A 19135-nucleotide genomic window follows, 5' to 3' on the forward strand; every position below is an offset into this window, starting at 1 on the left:
ATGACAGACTAATCTGGTGAAACCTTGAGGGGTGGCTGCATTAAAGGCCTTAGGGCTGCCCCCCCAATCCCCCCCCCCCCCCCCCCCCCCTCCGGTTTAGGGCTGCTCCATAACAGGTCACATTCTTCTTTACTGGCATCGCCCTCTTCAGGTTTTCTTGTAAATTAAAACTATCCTTCTGATATGCTTCTGCACGGAAACTGCATGGCAGCGTGGGGGTCATGCCACCAGATCACCGTAGGCATTCTACCCTCTTTTTTTGATTGGCCCTTTGAATACAAACTCCCTGGTCATTCACTGGCCTTTTTCTTGGCGTGCTGTTGCACCCTGCCACTGCTGTGACCCTTGTCTGCCGCCTACGTGGGTGTTAGCCGCCCTTCCTCTAGGGTCTCACTCCATAGTGGGATAGCCTAGAACCTGCATGCAATTTGGATAGTCAAAAGAAATACAAAGGCAGAAGAGAATCGCATAATTTAAGGTTCTGATACCGTGTCCTGTATCCAGTAAAGAAAGCACTTGCGGTTACGTCCAGAAGGCGAATATGCGGACAACACCATAACACCTCATTAATTATATAGACTTGTTCTGCAGTATATGGTGGGGGTCAAGACAGGAATTAAGATACGCCCTACCAGTAAACCCATGTTTTAATTTGTCTATAAACAATCATGACCTAACAGCTAGAGGATCATAGATCTTCCTCACTCTGTGTCCTGAAGTCGCTCTTTGTTATGCTCCTGAATCCAAGTTCGGCCATTTCACCACCATGCGATACAGCTACACAAAAAACAAACTCAACTCATCTACTTCTGTTTTTTGAACCACAAATAGCTAGATCCGAACAACCTAAAAGAACTGGCAGACATTAAGTTTGCTCTTGTGGTATTTTCTGATTAGAAACCATTATTATGCCCTCCTTCAAACAGCAAAAACGAATGCACAAAACAAACATGAAAGAAAAAAACTGACAAATGATTGAAAAATTATTTTATAATTTTCAACTTTTATTACTGTTGCACCATTTATACAATTACATATAATTTCAACGCATCCATTTTACAACTTTAGTTTTTTTTTTTCCTTTATATTTTTTTTTTTCCAATGAGTGGCGTGTTGGTGTCTGTGACACAGAATGGAAGAGAGACTGGAACTGCAATGAATGCAGGCTTTTTTTTTTTTTCATTTTTCATTTTCACTGACCAAGAAACATAACAACAGGTGCACCCAACCACGGACATGCATTAACTCATCATGAGAAATCTAGATAGGCTAGGTGGTGGGAAGAAAATGCTCATTTACTCCCAAAAATAGCTGGAGAAGGGAAACGATTTAGAGGGGATTGGCACTCAGAAATAAAGTTTGGACACTTAAAGTGGGTTGTATCTGAAGATTTGGCCATCATTCGCTGCATTTAACCAAACAAAGGTACAAAACAATGTGTTTGCACAAAAAAAAAGAAAAATACTGCTCTCAAAGATCTGATTGCCTTGGCACAAGCCCAATGGGCAAAGTCAAAAACATCACTCCTGCAACAGTATGGCAGAAGGGAAAACAAGGAAAAACATTGTTCTGATATAAAGGCGGAGTGCGTTAATGCTGCTGTTCAGAGTGGTAAAAATGTGGTCTATTTTCAAACCTCTATCGCTAAATTTCACGATTTAATTAACGCTTTTAGTAATTGGCAAAATTGGTAGACTGATTTTTTCATAATAGTTTATGACAAAAATACAATTTGGCATTTTGTTTAAAGTATTGACGGGACATCCCATCTGGGCAAAACATAGGGTTATTTTAGATCGGAATCAAGTTTGTTAGTATAGCTGGAACAAAATTATAATAAAAAAAAAAAACATCATTGCAGGTCGTTGCTTTTTTTTTTTTTTTAAGTGGTTATCTCAAACAGACTGTCCGTTTTATTCTTGAACTGCTACGGTTTGATCCGAATTAGCCACTGCAACCTCCGGTGCTTTAATTTCTTCTGCTTTTCCCGCGGGCTCGGAGGCCTTGGGGGTAGAACTAGGTGCGTCTGTTGCTGGGGTCTCATTGGAAGTAGGGGCAGCCTCGTTGCTGCAAGGTTTTGAGTCTGAAGCTGGGGCCGCTTCACTTTTGGCTTCTTGCGCCGCTGGTGCTGAGGGGGCCTCAGTCTTTTTGGCCTCTCCTTCCTCTTTGCTCTTTTCTTCTGCTTTGCTGGCAGCGGTGGCTTCCGGAAGCTGGGAAGCTTTTGCATCGCCGCTGGGCTCTGGGGCTTTGGCCGCCTCGCAGCTGGGGGCTGCGGGGGAGGCAGGCGCCGGCTCCTCCGGCTTCGTCGCCTGGGGGTCGGGCTTCGGGGCCTCGGCTTTGGCATCAGCTTCTTTCTTCTCCGGCTCAGATTTTTGAGTGTCCCCTTGACTCGTGGCCTCTTTATCACCTTCTTTGACTTCTGCTTTATGATCGATCGCCTGGGAATCTTTATCGTTTTTCTCCTCCTTGTTTTCCTTGGCGTCAGCATTTTCTACTGGAGGCTGGGCCTCCTCGTTCGCCTTGGGGGCCTCGCCTTCTTCAGTGGCTGCCCCATCAGCCTTCTTGTCCTTAGTTTTGTCATCACTCACGTTGTACCCCTTCTTCTTCTTGCTTAGCTTGCCTCCCATTTCTGGCACTCTGGAAAGGAAGAAGTCAGATGTTACCAAGAAGGATATACTCTAGATTTGAAAGAAATCAAACTTTTTAAAACACTTTCAAAATGGAAACAGTTGAATCGTTAAGATTAACAAACAGCAGGAGCTAACATTCTTTCTGGGCCACACCTTCTAAAGAGGTATATCAAGAAATCACCAATTGAAGTAATTTGTTCAAAGTAGATTGGGCTCTTTAAAATCTGCCCAAAAAATGCCTCAATTTTTGATTTAACATTTTTTATTGGCATATTGGGGTATACAACAAAAAGGAGAAGTAAAAGAAGAGACATACAGGTGGTCATTATACATTTTAAACTCACTTAGTATGAGTATAAATAGGTACAATCATTAACATTTATTGTCAAATAAAACGTGTGTAGACATAGTTAATAGTATGATCCTCTGTTGTATCATTGGTGAAAGGGATGTAACGAAGGTTTAACAAATACATAAGTACAGCTTCTAGTATCGATTGTCTACTGAATATTCATTTCATATTGACATAAACCTGTCATACCTGAAATATAAAACTTCCAAAGTGAGTGGTAAAACCCCGTTTTTACGAGAAAAGAAAGCAAGAAGGAAAAAGGGAAAACAAAAAAGAAAGGGATTAATTCCAAAGGATCGCTACAGTGGTCGTATGATGCGTATATTTTGAGATTGAGTTATTACTCAGGAAGAGCGGTGTCTGGTGTACTGAGATTGGGTGTGACTAGATAGGTGTCTTAGTGGACCTTCATGGTGGTTTGAAGAATTTTTATAGCTAGATGGTAGCGTGCTTTAACAACCAAGTTATACTTCATGTTATATGGCTGCGTCACATGCTAACTCGCAAGAGTCACAACACCTTTCGTACAAACAGGGCTCTAACTTGATGTACCTTATTACAATAGGTTAGCGAATCGGTCTTCAGTAAAAATATCTAGAACTTTGCCAGGACATAAGGCTGCTTGTGCTTGGCACCTTCTAAGCATACATTTGACAATCATCTACGTCAGGCTGAAGCCCGCCAGCGCGGCACTAATCCATTTTAAGGCGTTTGCTATTGATGGGTAATAGAGTGGCGTGGTTCAGGTGGTTATATACGTTTATACTCCGTGTCCTCAAAGCAGACTCTCCCGGGCTGTGGAGGAGTATTTTTAAGCGGAGTTTGTTGGGCAGGTTTTTATGACCTTAACTCATGCACACTAATCATATTCTTTCTGGGGGTGTGGTTTGTCTTTATGATTGATTCATATATGGAACAGGTGTAAATTTATGAGCTTCAATTCCAAATATGCTACACCTAAAGAAAACAGCAAATTCTAAGCATAATTAATAGTTTATTTTTTCCCGAAGAATGTCTAGCTTTATGCACGGTTGCCAACTAGCTTCACAAAGCCTGAACCCCGTAAGACTATCATTTTCTTTAGCAAACAGTACTCTGGGACTTGCAGACCTGAGCAAATAAGAAAAAAATATTACAAGCCTTAGGGATCCAGAGTGCTTGTTTGCCAGAAAACTAACTGGTGGAAGGTGTTCCTAGTAACACAGGTCTGAGGTGCAACATCTTGTTTATATTTGAAGTTTAATACCCAGTGCCACTTGCTGGCAACTTTAAATAGCGGGAACTAGACTTGGTGGGCAGCACCAGTGGAGTTATGCAGCAAGGGCAGACCAAATGATGTGGCTGGGTTGACTATATTATGCAGTGATAAGGTTTCACTGTTTTGTCATTCTAACACATTTCAACACGGTCTGGGCAAACGTTTCATCTCATTAGCAGCACTTTATCGCTTGCACTCTGCAATTCTCAACTGAAAGGTGAGCAGTTGCAAAGGGTCTTACCTGTGCAGCCCACATTGTGGCACAATATTTAGTAATTTGTGATGATTTTGAGCTAGAAACGTTTCGTTTTTTTTCTGAAATCTGAAAATTTTGCAGCAGATGCAGGCTTATGTGACCCGTGTTGTAAACATATAATTATGAAAAACAGGCTGCAACCCCAGAATCACTCAATTCCAGTGGCCGTAACAGATGGTTCACCGAGCACTTTACATATGAAAACATTAGTGGGTATAAGAGTAATACATGCATGTAAGCGTGACATTTAAACTTTAACAGTGTATTAAATGCACATCACCGGATATGTGCAATCTTAGTCGTTTGCACTTGCCTTCCTGTTTACCCTGTAGGTCACAGCAAAGATTCGTGAATGTGCCCTTCCTGTGTTTAATCATTCATTTGCCACTCTTCTCCAGTCTAGGTCTTGCATACCGTTCTGCAGTGTTGCATTTTTAGTTCTCATTTTCTGTATTTGCACAGTTGCATTTTCGGTTTCTCTGAAAAGGGCATTGTTTAAAAGACAATGTCCTACTAATCCAAGTTCCTTTACTTCCCAGATTTCTTATTTTATGTGATACTTTGACCACAAACAGCACAATGACTGGTTTCGATGCTGAGGTCAAAGTGAGTTCATTTTATCAGCTGGAACCTCTATCCTTGCAGCGAGAACACAAATGTTGCAAAATTGGAATATGCTTATCTGTTAACCGTTCATCCAAATGGCAACAAAAAGAAGTATGTACCACAACAAAGACACTGGAAAGGCGTATTACAAGTTACCCACTGAGTGAGCAGGTCCACATTGCACGTGGTCGAGTGGCTTAGTCACAGTGCTGCTTTTGTTCACGTTTGATGGCCTCATTCTTTTGCAAGATATAAGGGGACAACATTTGCATAAAATAGAAAGTAAATCGTGGATGTAGGCCCATGGCTATATCCCATGGCCTAAGTATGGAAATATGCATCGATTTTTGTGTCTGCGCCTACTGTGCACCTACTTTGCCCCCACCAAACTGTGCCCAGCAACTTAAAAAAAACAAAAAAAACACCATCAATGCGGTTAGCAACAAGCCTAACAAAGAATAAACAACTAAGTGTTTTTTAGTATATAGTATGGCGTTCCTGCCTTTCAACATCACTTAGAAGGTGGAGGTTAGATCTTGTTAACTGCCACAATCTTGTGGACTAGATTTACGTGTTTTTTTACAGCGCCGCCTGGCACTGTAGAGCCTCATTGGAGCGCTTGCCGGTAGAGGTGGGCAGGGTAAGGGGAGAGATGCAGAAATTGAGCATCCATGCCAATGTTCTGTAGAATCAACTTGCTGGGAAGCCTGGTGAAGTAGTGATAGGGAAGTGCTGTATTCAATCCTACACTGCATGACAGGTCCCAAGATATTCTTCAATGATCCATTCCTAAAGCGCTGGATGTCAAATCACTTTCTGTAATTGCAGGAGAAGTTCAATTTGTGCCACAAACTGGACACAGAGTTTTATGGAATAACAAATCACAGAGTCAACTGTAGACTTGTTCATTCAATAAAACAAAAAGATGGAGACATCCAACTCCTAAGTGTCTGTCAGTGTTGCCTTTCCCCAGTTCACTTATTTCCTTTTGCACTTGCCTGCCATAGCCAAGACTAATCGTTCTCTATGCAATCCACTCAAAAGTCTCACTGGTTTCTCAACAAAAAGCCTCCACTTCCAGTGTGTCATATGCACATGCCATCTCAGCAACTAGTTTTCTGGCTCACTATAGTTCAGAGTGCTCACTTGCAGGTTTACCACTCATTCTCTGTGTTGGACTTGGCCCTGCTTGCAGGGTCATCCCAGAACTTCTTTGCCTTCCCCCTAGTTTTTTTCCTAATATAGAATTGGTGGTTCGAAATGAGACACAATAAATATGTATGTTTGGTGGTTGAACTAGAAATAATACATTGCGCGCAATGGTGTGCAGAGGTTTATCTTCACCATGGTAGAAAATGTCACTTTTAAAATGTCGCTATTTTGGTGTGCTTTGTGCCTGCCTGGCTGAGGTGGGTTGCCGGTCTAGTTGTCTGTCGCCCAGCCCCCAGCTCTTGGGGGCAAGTCTGGCAGACAGGTTGCTCTACACCTCCCCCAAAACCGGTTGGGACTGGTTTCCCCAAAGAACCTTCTGGAAGCTTCTAGCCCTTTCTGGTGGGTGAGGGGGATATATATATATAGGGGGGCTGTGCCTCCATGTGATAGACAGAACGTGGACTTAATTGAGAGGGGACACTCTGCCAGGAGGTACCGCCGCAAGGGCCTGTGTGCTGGCCTCTGAGCCCATCTGTACCCCTCTGCTGTCCACAGGGCCAGTGAGAGCCTTTGCTGGAGTGAAGACTGCTATGTCAGTAGGAGTGCCACTTTATGGGAGATGACTGCTTCTAGGAGCTGCTGTCCTGAAGAGTGCCCACTGTCTGCTGATCTTGCCCAGCCTTGCCTGCCAGCTCTGCAGGAATCCTGGTGTGAGAGGGACTCCCCCTGCGGCTTGAGTCAGCAGGAGCCCACCCTGCGTATTTGCGGCGCCTTCCATGCTTAGTTACATACAGCAGGTGAATACCCCACAGTCCGGCATGCTTTAGAAACCCGGCGGGTGCCCACCCGGCGGGTTTAATGACACTGTCAGCGGGAGCCTACCCCACACTTTGAAATTGCCCGGAATCACCGCCGCACCCTGAGCCAAAGACAAGAAGAGAGCCGCCGCGCAGCCGCAGCGACCCAGAAGAGTCTGCCTGGCTGTGGGCGGGGCCCTGAAGCAGTCTACAGGAAGCTGGGAGGTGGTGTGGCTGCGCGGAATACCGGAGAAGGCTGCTGGAGGCGAGGCAGGGCTCCCGTGTGGTGAGGAGAGCCCCGCGTGCAGCCCGAGCCGCCCGGAGCCTTGTAGGCTCCGGGTCGAAGTCTCGGGCCCCAGGAGCGGGACCCGGGTGAAGAGCGGAGTTGCCTCCTGAACCGGAGGGAGTCGTCCAGAAAGGTCCTGGCAGCGCAAGGGACGGTCGAGGCACATACCGGTGCCTGTTCCCTGCTGAAAGGAGCCTAGTGACCAGCGGAGGCCACGAAAGGAGCCCCGGTGAGTGGGGCTCAGGCTTTACTTGGTAGGGATGGTGTCGGGGCACATTGTCGGTGCCCGCCTATCCCCTATGACGCTCTGAGGGCACCGTGGTGCCCATATTGATCTTACGGCGGCCCTGTCTGTCAGCGGGCAGCTGCACCGCTGTGGGCACTTATGACTTCAGGAGCCCCATAGGGGTTGGGGGCTCCCAAGTGCACAGTGGTGCCAGTGTTCTTTTGGAGACTACCCAGTGGCACCGCAGTTGCGGACCGCTGCAACATTGTGCAATTGGTGTGACTACCGGGTCCCAGAGGGGACTCCACCGCTACCGGAACTGGTGGTACCTTACCCAGCTGCCTCGCAGGACCGTGGGCAGCTGCTACATTGGGCATATTGGAGTTTAGCAGTCCCGGGGATGGGCCCCAATTTGCACAGTGTTGGGGGTCATTAGATTCATGCCTAATGTGGTTGCGTGCTAATGTATGCCTAGTGCCTCAGATTGCTGCCTAATGATGGGATGGTGATTTATGCCCACAGGTTTAGGCCTAATGATAATGCTTTTATGGTTATGGCAATGTCGCTAAGGCTAGACCTGATGGACTTATGCTAATGTTGCTGTTTCTAATGAGATGCTCACACTACTGATGCCTAACCCTAATGTCACACAGCGATGTTTTCATTCTACGCCTACTACAAATGCCATTTATGCTCCATAAGAGTTGCCGAACATGATGCTTTAGGTTATGCCTGACCTGATGTTTTCCTTCTAGGCCTCATGTGTATGCCCCATGCAATTGGGCCTAATAGGAATGTATTAATGCCTTACGTTTATGCCAATGCCAACTGTTTTCAGGTCTAATGTCATGATATGATGCTTGGTTACATGCCTTCATACTCATGTGACCATGCCCCCGGTTATGGTTATGCATAATGTCTTTTTAGGCCTGATGATGTCACCTTTACACTTATGAGGAAGCTTAACGTCAGGTGCTAAGATGTTCTAGATTCACGCCTGATCTCATACGGTTATGCCTAATGTTGCTGTGATTCATGACCAAACGTGTTCATGCCTCATGCTAAAGGGATTCATGCAAATGTGATGTTGCTGGGTGCATGATTGTGCCAGTAGCTACTGGCCGTCACCCCCTTATTGCGGATGGACTTAACATTTATCCTTTGTACGTTGGTGATGGTTCTGGCAGCGGCCCGATTGGCTCTGCCCTGTAAATAATTCCCCTGTGAACTGCTACCCGGTGCCGGTTGGCACAGTTTATCTGTACATGAGATTGCATTCTACAATGTGTTTTATAATACACAAGTTATTTTTACACAACCTGGTGTAGAGTCTCTTTTGTAGTGTGCCTAGTGTGTTGCTTGTGAGTGGCTGCGCGGATGCTTTACACCAGGGGTACTCACAAACTTTCTGTCTGGGGCCAAAATTACAGTGTGGTTAGTGGCCGAGGGCCGCACTGGTAGGGGTGGAGTCAGTGGGGGCGGGATCAGTGGGGGGCGGAGCTAGAGTAAAAAAAAAACTTTCAAAACACCGTCTCCCTCTCTCTCTGTCTCCCTCCCTCTCTGTCCCCCTCCCCCTTTCTCCCTCTGTCCTCCGTCTCCCTCTGTCCTCCCTCTCCCCCCCTCTCCCTCTGTCCTCCCTCTCCCCCCCTCTCCCTCTGTCCTCCGTCTCCCTCCCTCTCTCCTCCGTCTCCCTCCCTCTCCCTCCGTCCTCCGTCTCCCTCCCTCCGTCCTCCGTCTCCCTCCCTCTGTCCTCCGTCTCCCTCCCTCTGTCCTCCGTCTTCCTCCGTCTCCCTCCCTCTCCCTCGGCCCTCCGTCTCACTCTGCCCTCCGTCTCCCTCCCTCTCCGTCTCCCTCCCTCTCCGTCTCCCTCCCTCCCCATCCGTCTCCCTCCCTCCCCATCCGTCTCCCTCCCTCCCCATCCGTCTCCCTCCCTCCCTATCCGTCTCCCTCTCTCCGTCTCCCCGCCTCTCCGTCTCCCCGCCTCTCCGCCTCTCCGTCTCCCCGCCTCTCCGTCTCCCCGCCTCTCCGTCTCCCCGCCTCTCCGTCTCCCCGCCTCCCCGTCTCCCTCCCTCCCCGTCTCCCTCCCTCCCCGTCTCCCTCCCTCCCCGTCTCCCTCCCTCCCCGTCTCCCTCCCTCCCTGTCTCTCTCCCTCCCTGTCTCTCTCCCTCCTCCCTCTCTCTCCCTCCTCCGTCTCCCTCCCTCTCTCTCCCTCCTCCGTCTCCCTCCCTCTCTCTCCCTCCTCCCTCTCTCTCCCTCCTCCGTCTCCCTCCCTCCCTCCTCCGTCTCCCTCCGTCTCCCTCCCTCTCTCTCCCTCCCTCCCTCCCACTCTCCCTCTCCTTCCCTCTCCGTCTCTTAGTCTCCCTCCGCCCTCCATCTCCTCCGTCTCCCTCTCTCTCCCAGTCTCCCTCTCTCTCTCCCCGTCTCCCTCTCTCTCTCCCCGTCTCCCTCTCTCTCTCTCTCTCCGTCTCCCTCTCTCTCTCTGTCTCCCTCTCTCTCTCTCCGTCTCCCTCTCTCTCTCTCTCCGTCTCCCTCTCTCTCTCTCTCCGTCTCCCTCTCTCTCTCCGTCTCCCTCTCTCTCCGTCTCCCTCTCTCTCTCTCCCAGTCTCCCTCTCTCTCTCTCTCCCCGTCTCCCTCTCTCTCTCTCCCCGTCTCCCTCTCTCTCTCTCCGTCTCCCTCTCTCTCTCTCCGTCTCCCTCTCTCTCTCTCCGTCTCCCTCTCTCTCTCTCCCTCTCTCTCTCTCTCTCCCTCTCTCTCTCTGTCTCCTCTCTCTCTCTCTGTCTCCCTCTCTCTCTCTGTCCCTCTCTCTCTCCGTCTCCCTCTCTCTCTCTCCGTCTCCCTCTCTCTCTCTCTCTGTCTCTCTCTCTCTCTGTCTCCCTCTCCCTCTGTCTCCCTCTCCCTCTCTCCGTCTCCCTCTCCCTCTCTCCGTCTCCCTCTCTCTCTCCGTCTCCCTCTCTCTCTCTCCGTCTCCCTCTCTCTCTCTCCGTCTCCCTCTCTCTCTCTCCGTCTCCCTCTCTCTCTCTCCGTCTCCCTCTCTCTCTCCGTCTCCCTCTCTCTCTCCGTCTCCCTCTCTCTCTCTCTGTCTCTCTCTCCCTCTCCTTCGTCTCCCTCCCTCCCCCTGGGCCCCCACAGAGCAGAGTCTGTGTTTGCTGACACTGTTAAAAAAAAAAAAACCACCGGTACGATCATACATGCCAACATTTCAGAAGAGCAAAGTGGGAGATTAAAAAAAAATCAAACAAAAAAAGAAATCGGGAGAATGGGGCCTTGAATCGGGTTACTATCATGTATGGGCGTTGGAAGTGCGAAGAGGACAAGTTACCCTTTTTTCCTCGCCCTCTTCTTGTTCACATACTGCTGCAGAATCCGACATTTGAAACGCAAAATGCACGTTTTCTTTCTGTTAATGGATTTTAACATCAGTGACAGTACATGACTGGTGCACTGTCTGGATTTGTTAAATAACAAACAGCTCCTAAACAAATACTGCAAATATTGATAAATCAACTAGAATTCTCAGTTCAGTTCTATAACCTTGTGTCAGTCTCTTTATTTAAAAAAAAAAAAAACACTGCTGCATACCTTCTGTTATGTTTCTAATTAATAAGTGTAATTGTTCCCAACTTCCCCTTCTTTTGTGAATGGAGAACTGTTATGTCATAATATGCACGAATTATAATCTATTTCATTATTTGCCCCACATTTGGTTATGCTTCCCTTCTCGCTGTTGTCCCATTGGTTATCTTACTTCCCTTCTTCCCCTGCCCACGGGTTGACCTTTAAAGTATTATGAGAATTTAAGAGGATCGAGCTGACAAGGGTTGGGGATGTTGATAGGTGTTCTTATGAATAAATGCAGATTTCTCATCAGCTTGTAAACTTGTGTTGATGACACCTTCTGTACACCTGCTTAAGCCTCTGTGTCTATGTACTGCTGCATGTTGTGTTGGAGGCTGACATGCCTCTTAATGCGGATAGACCACAATGGTGCCATTGTTAATGGTGAACCAATAAGGCCTTTGGATAGCATTTAGACAATTGTGGATGGGTGAATGTGCATGATTGTGGATAAAGGAATGGGTGAGTGAGCTGCGGTGGTGGGAATGGATGAATACCCTCCTCCAATCAACACAATTGGGGCCGTCCCTTGTCTCGCTCATCTTACGGATTTGTCTATCCATCCAAATGTGTATCTATTCGCCCAGTTTTTTGGCCATTAATGCAAACATCCATTCATCCAACCATTCAGAATTGCACTCATCTTCACATACCCACCCAGTCACTGACCCATTTATCTGTCCATGCACTCACTAATCCAATCACCTACTGCGTCACTCATTTTGACATTCACCCACTCAACAATCCACACAACCACACAAATCAAAACATTATTTTAAAAAGCTATTTAGAAGTCAAATAATAAATGTACAAACGTGAGCAGCAGCAACAACAGCAGCTTACACTTGCTCTCGACATCTCCAGGACACCTGCCATTTTACACAGATGTGTGCTCTTTAAACTAAAATCTCAACATAGTCCTAAAACTAAAGCTGCAACTGCATCTTCCGAGTGAGAGCGAATCTCGATCCCAACAGTAACTATGAAGCGCAAAACCAAAGTAGACCCTGCAGTGGGCAGTTCCAGGATTCATTATTTAAAGTAGACGATAAGCATTAAGGGAATGCAGTTGCATCGCATGAATAGGGTTGCACCCTCTGAACAGCTTTCCTCTTAAGCCCGTGGACAATGTTAATGCAAGGTTAGAGTAACTGCCTAACAAAGGAGCACCCTCTGTGGATGCAACATTGTGTAATAGGAAGTGTGCCACATACAATGATGCACTCTCAGTCAAAAATAAATCACCGAGTTATACCCCCTTGCAAAGGTATCTTCGGGGGGGGGGGGGGGGGGGGGGGGGAGAGGGGGGAGTGCATAATGGTTTCGAGCTAGCATTTCACACACGAGAGGGCATACTGGGTATGCGTGCATTGTATAAATTTATACACAAATGCCACTGAGCTCTTTTGGCTGCCTCTTATGTTTTACATGTGTTATTCCTTGCAGAATTGCATTATGTTGCCCAAGCATTGCTAACTGGCCCCCTCCCAACGTACACCTGCTGAATTCCCCCAATTGCCGAGTCAGGTTAGTCATCTTGTCACTAGTCTGAGCCCCCTTCAGCAAAGGGTTCTGACCCCAGACACTCAGAAATAATCCCTACGAAGCCAAAGTGCAGTTAATAGAGGACACCACAGTCTCAAATGGATATTCTGCCGCCACAATTGTACTATAAAATTATATAAAATGTATATTTTCGATTCTTTCTGTATGCCATCTCTGGCGTTTTGTTTCTCCTTTAGACACACAGATCTAGTACTATGCAATCCGACTTCCTGTGATGGTTCATGCAGAAAATGGTTAAAGCAGCATTACGGAAAGAGAAAATTATTTCCTATAGCAAACGATTTCTATTCTCTGGACCCAATGTAAGTTTTTCCTTTAGGTCTTGCATTTCAGACAGCACAAGCGGTCTGTTGCCGAAAAGACATACTGCAGGCTTACAGAGGGCTCGCAGCCCACCCACTGCTTACCAGTGGTGACTTGTCACTCTCATAGGCTTACTTTTTGTTTGCTTGTGCGTTCTTTCCTCCATCTTCTTGTGTTTGTCCCACCCATGAAGCATCGCCCAGTTACTTGTGTCCTAGCACTGGCCACTTTTGGAGCACAACTCTTTATTTTTTGTATCAGCACTTTGTGAGAGTGCATATGTTTTCAGCTGTCTCGCTTGTGTCCTTTACTTCTCCCCTCAGTGTTGCTCTTCATGCCCGCGTGCTAATCCCAGGAGCCCCTCTAGGATGCGCTCGACCCATTGTTCACGGCGTTACATTCTCACCCGCGTGCTTCTCTTTCCCCCATAAATCCACGTTGCTCACTCACTCCTTTCTTCTCTCACCCATGCCCTCCACATTGCTCTGACAAGGCTATGTTCTCAACCACCCTCTATATCTCCATGTTGCGTCCCTCCCCCTACGCTCCCAGTGATGCTTTTGCCCCACCTACTCTACACAAAAAAATCACTTTTGCACAATTTTAAAACACTTTATTTACAGATTCAACTCAGATGGTTAAATAAAACTTCCAAAAAAGCATCTACATTAGTTTGAAGGCAAAAATGACAAAATACAAACAGCTTTTTTCTTCTTTAGCAGCTGGGATACTGCAAAGCATGGTTGAAAACCTTTGGCAAAGGAAATAGGTCCCAGAGGCAAGACCTATTCGGCTTGCTAATGCCCATTTTTGGAGAGATCGCTTTGGAGACGCTGGAGGCAAAGCAATACAAGTGGAAATGAGTCACACCACATTGGGTATTAATCACTCAAGTTTAAAATGTGTCGAGATGTGGAGGAAAACTAGAAGAGCTCACTTCATAAAGTTGTTGATACAGAATCCTCAAAATAAATATGTTATCATTAGTCTGAAATACTGTGTTTGTTATGACCAGCAGCTAAGTGTTAACCAGATAAAATTAAGGAAAGCAGAGCATTTTCAGTCACTTTCTGCAATCAAAGGCACTAACAAGTTGTACTGCAACACCTCCAAAGACTGTTGCACTGCCCTTGACTGTACTTTACTAAGCCTTTACGTAAACAAAATTGGACTTCTCATTTCAGGGTTTGTTTTGCAAATTAGCAGCATGTAAATTGTGACTGGCCTCGCTTCAGGTGACAAGATGCCATAGCAACCCGTTTCACTTGTACAGCATTGATGTTCGTTAAATCCACATCCTTCCCTCATTGTGATCGGATACCCAAGCTCTACAGAAGAGCAAACTGATGCAATACTTGAAAGGGCCGTAAGATGCAGAGGCTGGTGCAACTTTGTGGGCAGAATGTGAAACCAGACTGATAACTGTCAATACATAAATCTTTCCTTATATACAAATAGACTTCTGCCGCATCCTCTAGCAAGCACTTACCCCCAATTAGGGCTGGGCGGAGCTCACAGAGTTTCACTCCATGGAATTACACGGAGTTACCGGGAAAACTCCGCAAAATTCTGCGGAGTTCTGCAACTGGGCTGAATGCACAAACTCCGACTCCAGTGACAATCCGCCTTTAATTGTACGTCACTCCCCTGCAGGCGCTTGCTGCAAGTCCTGATGGTAGAGATGTTTCTCTAGCTGGATGGATTACTTAAACGAAAAACCCAAATTAGGGGCGGTCTTGTAGGGGTCTGCTTGCTGCACGGCACGCACCAATAGCTCCCACTGGCTGCCGGCGCACATTCATTGGAGCAGAGATGTGATATCCATCTGCCTCTTTGCTGCTACCAATCCCCTGTAAACACAGGCATTTTTTTTTTTCAGACTTAAGAAACACTTGTATCTTTTGTTCCCCGGCCCTGACAGTAATTTCATGGCTGGAACGCTGCCAGACACTTTTGTGACAAGGATCGAAGGAGGAGATATATTGGCGGTGGAGGTGGCAGGAGTGGTCAGCGCAGTAAAGGTCACATCTGCATTCTGCACACACACAAAAGTGGTTTCAGCATCTTGGCAACTAACCCGAAGTGACACCACATTTGGGGTTACAAGGATAGTGGAAACAAGGGGCTTTCAAAACACACATCAGAGCGCTACGTTTTTCAAAGCATGTTAGATAATGTGAACCCTTATAATAAAGGAGGGCATTTTTGTTTAATAATTTCTGTTCAAGTATTTTAACTGGGATTCTCTCTGAATAACACTTCAAGCTAAACAAACATATATAACACGATGTGTACTGCTGTCACTGGAAGAGAACGCACAGAACCCATGATTTAAATGTAGGCAATTATAAATTTCTTCAAAAGAAATCCAAACTTTTCCTCAATTCCGCAAAGAGGGGTAATATATGTCTGGAAAAGGTCAAGTTCGAACTCAACCTCTGACACCCTGTGTTCACTTGGGCACAACTTTTAACCCCGCCCCCCCTCCCCCGTGTTACTATTGCTCAATAGCAAATATCGATCACTTATGAGAGTGCCTTTCCCTGATGGCATCCGTGGATCTCATCACAATGCCTATAGATTGTATAGGAATTTAGTCTAATTCCATCTTGAACCCGCGCAACATTTAATAAAACCTGAACATGAATAAACAATCACCTTGTACGGTCATTATAATTTTATTGGTTGTGGGAAAAGCCTTTTCCCGAAGGTATTATATTCTATTTTTTATTTTATGTGTTTAATCATTTTTTTAACGGAGTTTTATATAGAGCAACTTGACCCAAAGCGGGTATCGTAGCGCTTTACATAGCACCAGTTGCGTTACATGAGGACACATTAATTTTTGTTAGGCACAGAGAGATTAAGTGATGTGCCCTGAATCACAGTATGTTCAGTGTCATTGCTGAGACTTGAACCCAGTTTCCCAGATTCGAGGTCGATGGCAGTAGCCGTGAGGCCAACTCCTCTCCCCAATTATCATTTAAAGATGATATTTTCCTGGATATGGAGTCCCTGGGGCTCGATAAACTACAGCATTAATGCAGTCTCCCCGCTGCTACCAGATCGGCTTAGCAGCACACATTTTTATCTACAACCAGGGTCTAATAGGAGCTGCACAATTTGCAGCATGCAGAGGAAGGGACAGATACGATATGTGCATACAGGAGCAGAACAAAACAGGACTATGCAAGAGCACACTTGTAAAAGAAGAGCACAGGATAACTCAAACATAGACATTAAGAGATAGCGTCCATCCATTGCTTTTAGTAACGTAACACAGCTGGTTTTAACAAATGCAAAACAAAGCGTGCATCAAGATTGAAATTACAGATGCAGTTGCAAAAGACAGAGGAATCTGGCATTACGCACACGGCGTGAGAGAAGAAAGCATGCCCCATGTGGACAGTGCACTTGTAAAATCACAACATTTCCATTTCTCCACTCTGTCTGAAAATATAACCTCTCAGCAGGGAAGTTAATAAAGAGAAGCAAATGAACAATCCAACAAAAACACTTGCTGCCTAGCAGCTGATCAGTGGTTAAAGCATCTCTTGGAATGAAGCTCTGCTTCCTGCAAGCAAAGCCGCACCCGCAAAGTTGATTCCGTGTCTGCAACCGGCCAACATGCTGTTAAATAACACATGCACAAAATCAAGCACAAAGTGCTTTACTGTCTTAGGTATTATTAATTTAAGACGACACATGCATAACTGCATACATTCCACATATGCATCCCCCTTTCACACTCAAGACTTCACTCGTTTTCATCTAGGAGCTCCCGGCATCCCCCTCACCGTTTCACTTTCCTGCTGTAGACACCGAGGAGTGTGACCGACCCATGACTCCGAGCAGAGCTCCTAGAGGTAGTCAGAGCAAGAGCAGAGATATGCATGTGCATAACGCTATTCGTCAAACGTCTTCCAATGAGGTGTGGCCTTGAAGTGAAAAATAAGTCAAGACAAGCTTGGCAACAGTGGTATCCCCGCCCACAAGTTAAGTCAAGGGCAGTGGGTAAACAAAACAGTTTGCTTAGAAGTTGTTACAAGACCTGTAACTCTTTTCTTGCTGGAGAACTCCGCTTCGCCAGTTGTTGGCGGAGTTTTTTGACAAACTACGTGCTCCTAGCAGAGTGGGTAAACTCTGCGAACTCTGCTGGTGGAGCGGAGTTTACCGCCCACTCTTACACCCAATCATGCCCGGATTGAATAAAAGTAGCAAATTATCCAAGTGCTGTAGCAAATCCAAAGGGAGTTTTACTAGAGGCATTCAGATGATCTAGTTTTTTGGAAGATATTGATATAAATAATATTTTAAGTATTAACAGGTCCCTTTCTTGCACTTCATTTTATAATGAAGGGAAGCAAGTTATTTGCTATCAGTCCTGTCTTTATTGCAATTTGGACTGAAATCAAAGTTAAAGGAACAGGGCAGAGATTCTGAGAAGCCAAACAATCCAAGCATCCGTAGGTCAAGGCACAACCTGCAGAAATGATGCATGTTTAGCTCTTGAACATTGACAAGGTGTGAAGTAATCCATCAACGATGGCCCAACTAGTTCCACCTAGACAGCCATATCACAATGTGAGAACCTCACGTTCAATTGCTTTATACACACTTCAAGTGCAGGCACCCGTTTTCAAAAGAACTCTAGCATGTGTAAAACATATTTGACCTGTATCAACATTCCAAACAAAACAAAAGTTACTATATCAAAAATATGACTCAAGATTTTAATTGAAGCCTTCAAGAGATTGAGACCTTTCCATTAATTAGGAGATTTTAGTCTATTATGCCCATGGCCATCATCTATGATGCATTAATAGGCATGTGACAATATAGCAAGTGGGTGATGGCCAGAATAGGCACTGCTACAGTGTGCTACGGTTTTCTTGCAATAATTTTTAGAATAGGTTCTACCTTACAGTTCCCCAAAAGAACTTGTGACCCAGCTAAGCAGGATGAATAACTTCCCATTTCTAGAACAGTATCATTTTTCCACAGTAAAGCTCGACCACGGTGTGACCTCCTTTTGGACATTATTTGTGCGTTCTGCATTTCTACCTGGTCTACACACACCTGTTTGCACGACTGATTATTAAAGATGACCATCTCAGGTGAGAAAATAATGACATTTTAATGAAAAGTGGTTATATCCTTTTTAAAATCCACGCTTTTAAGAAACACCCTCCCAGACATTTTCATTTCATAAAATGTTACACCATTCATGAAATTTACGAGACTAGCACAACAGAAACGGTAGAGGTCATTAGACATGCAGTAGGGTAAACTGATCAGTACAATTCTTTATTTAAGGAACATCAATATGCAAGTTGAGTTAGGCTACACTCAAATCTTTCAACAGATGTCCTCTTTCAGTACAGAAGCAGGTTTCATAGAAAATGCTTTTACTGGGGTGCAGTTTCTCATTCAGAATTAATACTGTATATCAATTTAAGAGCTGCTTAATCTGTGCAAATCGCACACCCACATGGCTCTTATGAAAAATATGACTTATGAGGAGAACTGCCTAAAAATCTAGGTCTAGAATTGAACAGGCAACCCACTAGAGGAATCTGATCACCTCCAGGAACTTCATATGATCAGTGGAAGGATTTTAGGTGCTTGAGGCAAAGCAAACTTTTGCCTCCCACTGATCAGGAGGACGTGTTCGACTTCCAAAGGCAATCTGGCTTTTTACTCTGATGATGCTCTAGGGGAGGGTTCTCCAATGTTGGTCCTGGAGGGCTGGGTCCATGCCAAAATGTTAAGGTAACTACATGTATCCAAACATGGATATGCTAAAAATCTGGCATGGATCCGGCCCTCCAGGACAGACATTGGAGGACCCTTCTCATGGGAATGACATAGAATTGCTTAGGTGTAAAACCAACCTTGTCCATGAACCAACTTTAGGCGTTCACCCCGATTTTCAAGGCCGAGGTAAAAAAAATATCTGGTCATTCGTGAAACAGTCCATACTTCTAACAGTCATCTGCCAAGCCAGAGTTCTCAACATGGGCTTCACACTCTGGCCTCCCTTTCAGCCTCCCTTTCAGGTTGCTCAATGCCCACCTCTTCCTGTAGT

The 19135-nt window shown here is 45.7% G+C and overlaps 1 protein-coding gene across 3 annotated transcripts in view; it reads right to left on the reverse strand.

Moving 5' to 3' along the window:
* Positions 1 to 983: 983 nt before the first annotated feature.
* BASP1 (brain abundant membrane attached signal protein 1) overlaps positions 984 to 19135 on the reverse strand; it is a 170054-nt gene continuing 151902 nt past the window's right edge. For 2 of the 3 annotated variants that reach the window (XM_085606900.1, XM_085606899.1), the window contains exon 3: positions 984 to 2637. In XM_085606900.1, the coding sequence (XP_085463026.1) occupies positions 1914 to 2627 (714 nt within the window). In that variant the 5' untranslated portion in view covers positions 2628 to 2637 and the 3' untranslated portion in view covers positions 984 to 1913. Of the gene's footprint in view, positions 2638 to 16844; positions 16974 to 19135 lie in introns of those variants that run through there. The other variant, XM_085606898.1, reaches the window with a different exon arrangement.

Source organism: Triturus cristatus, chromosome 5_2, assembly GCF_964204655.1.
Source record: "Triturus cristatus chromosome 5_2, aTriCri1.1, whole genome shotgun sequence".
Lineage (NCBI taxonomy): Eukaryota > Metazoa > Chordata > Amphibia > Caudata > Salamandridae > Triturus > Triturus cristatus.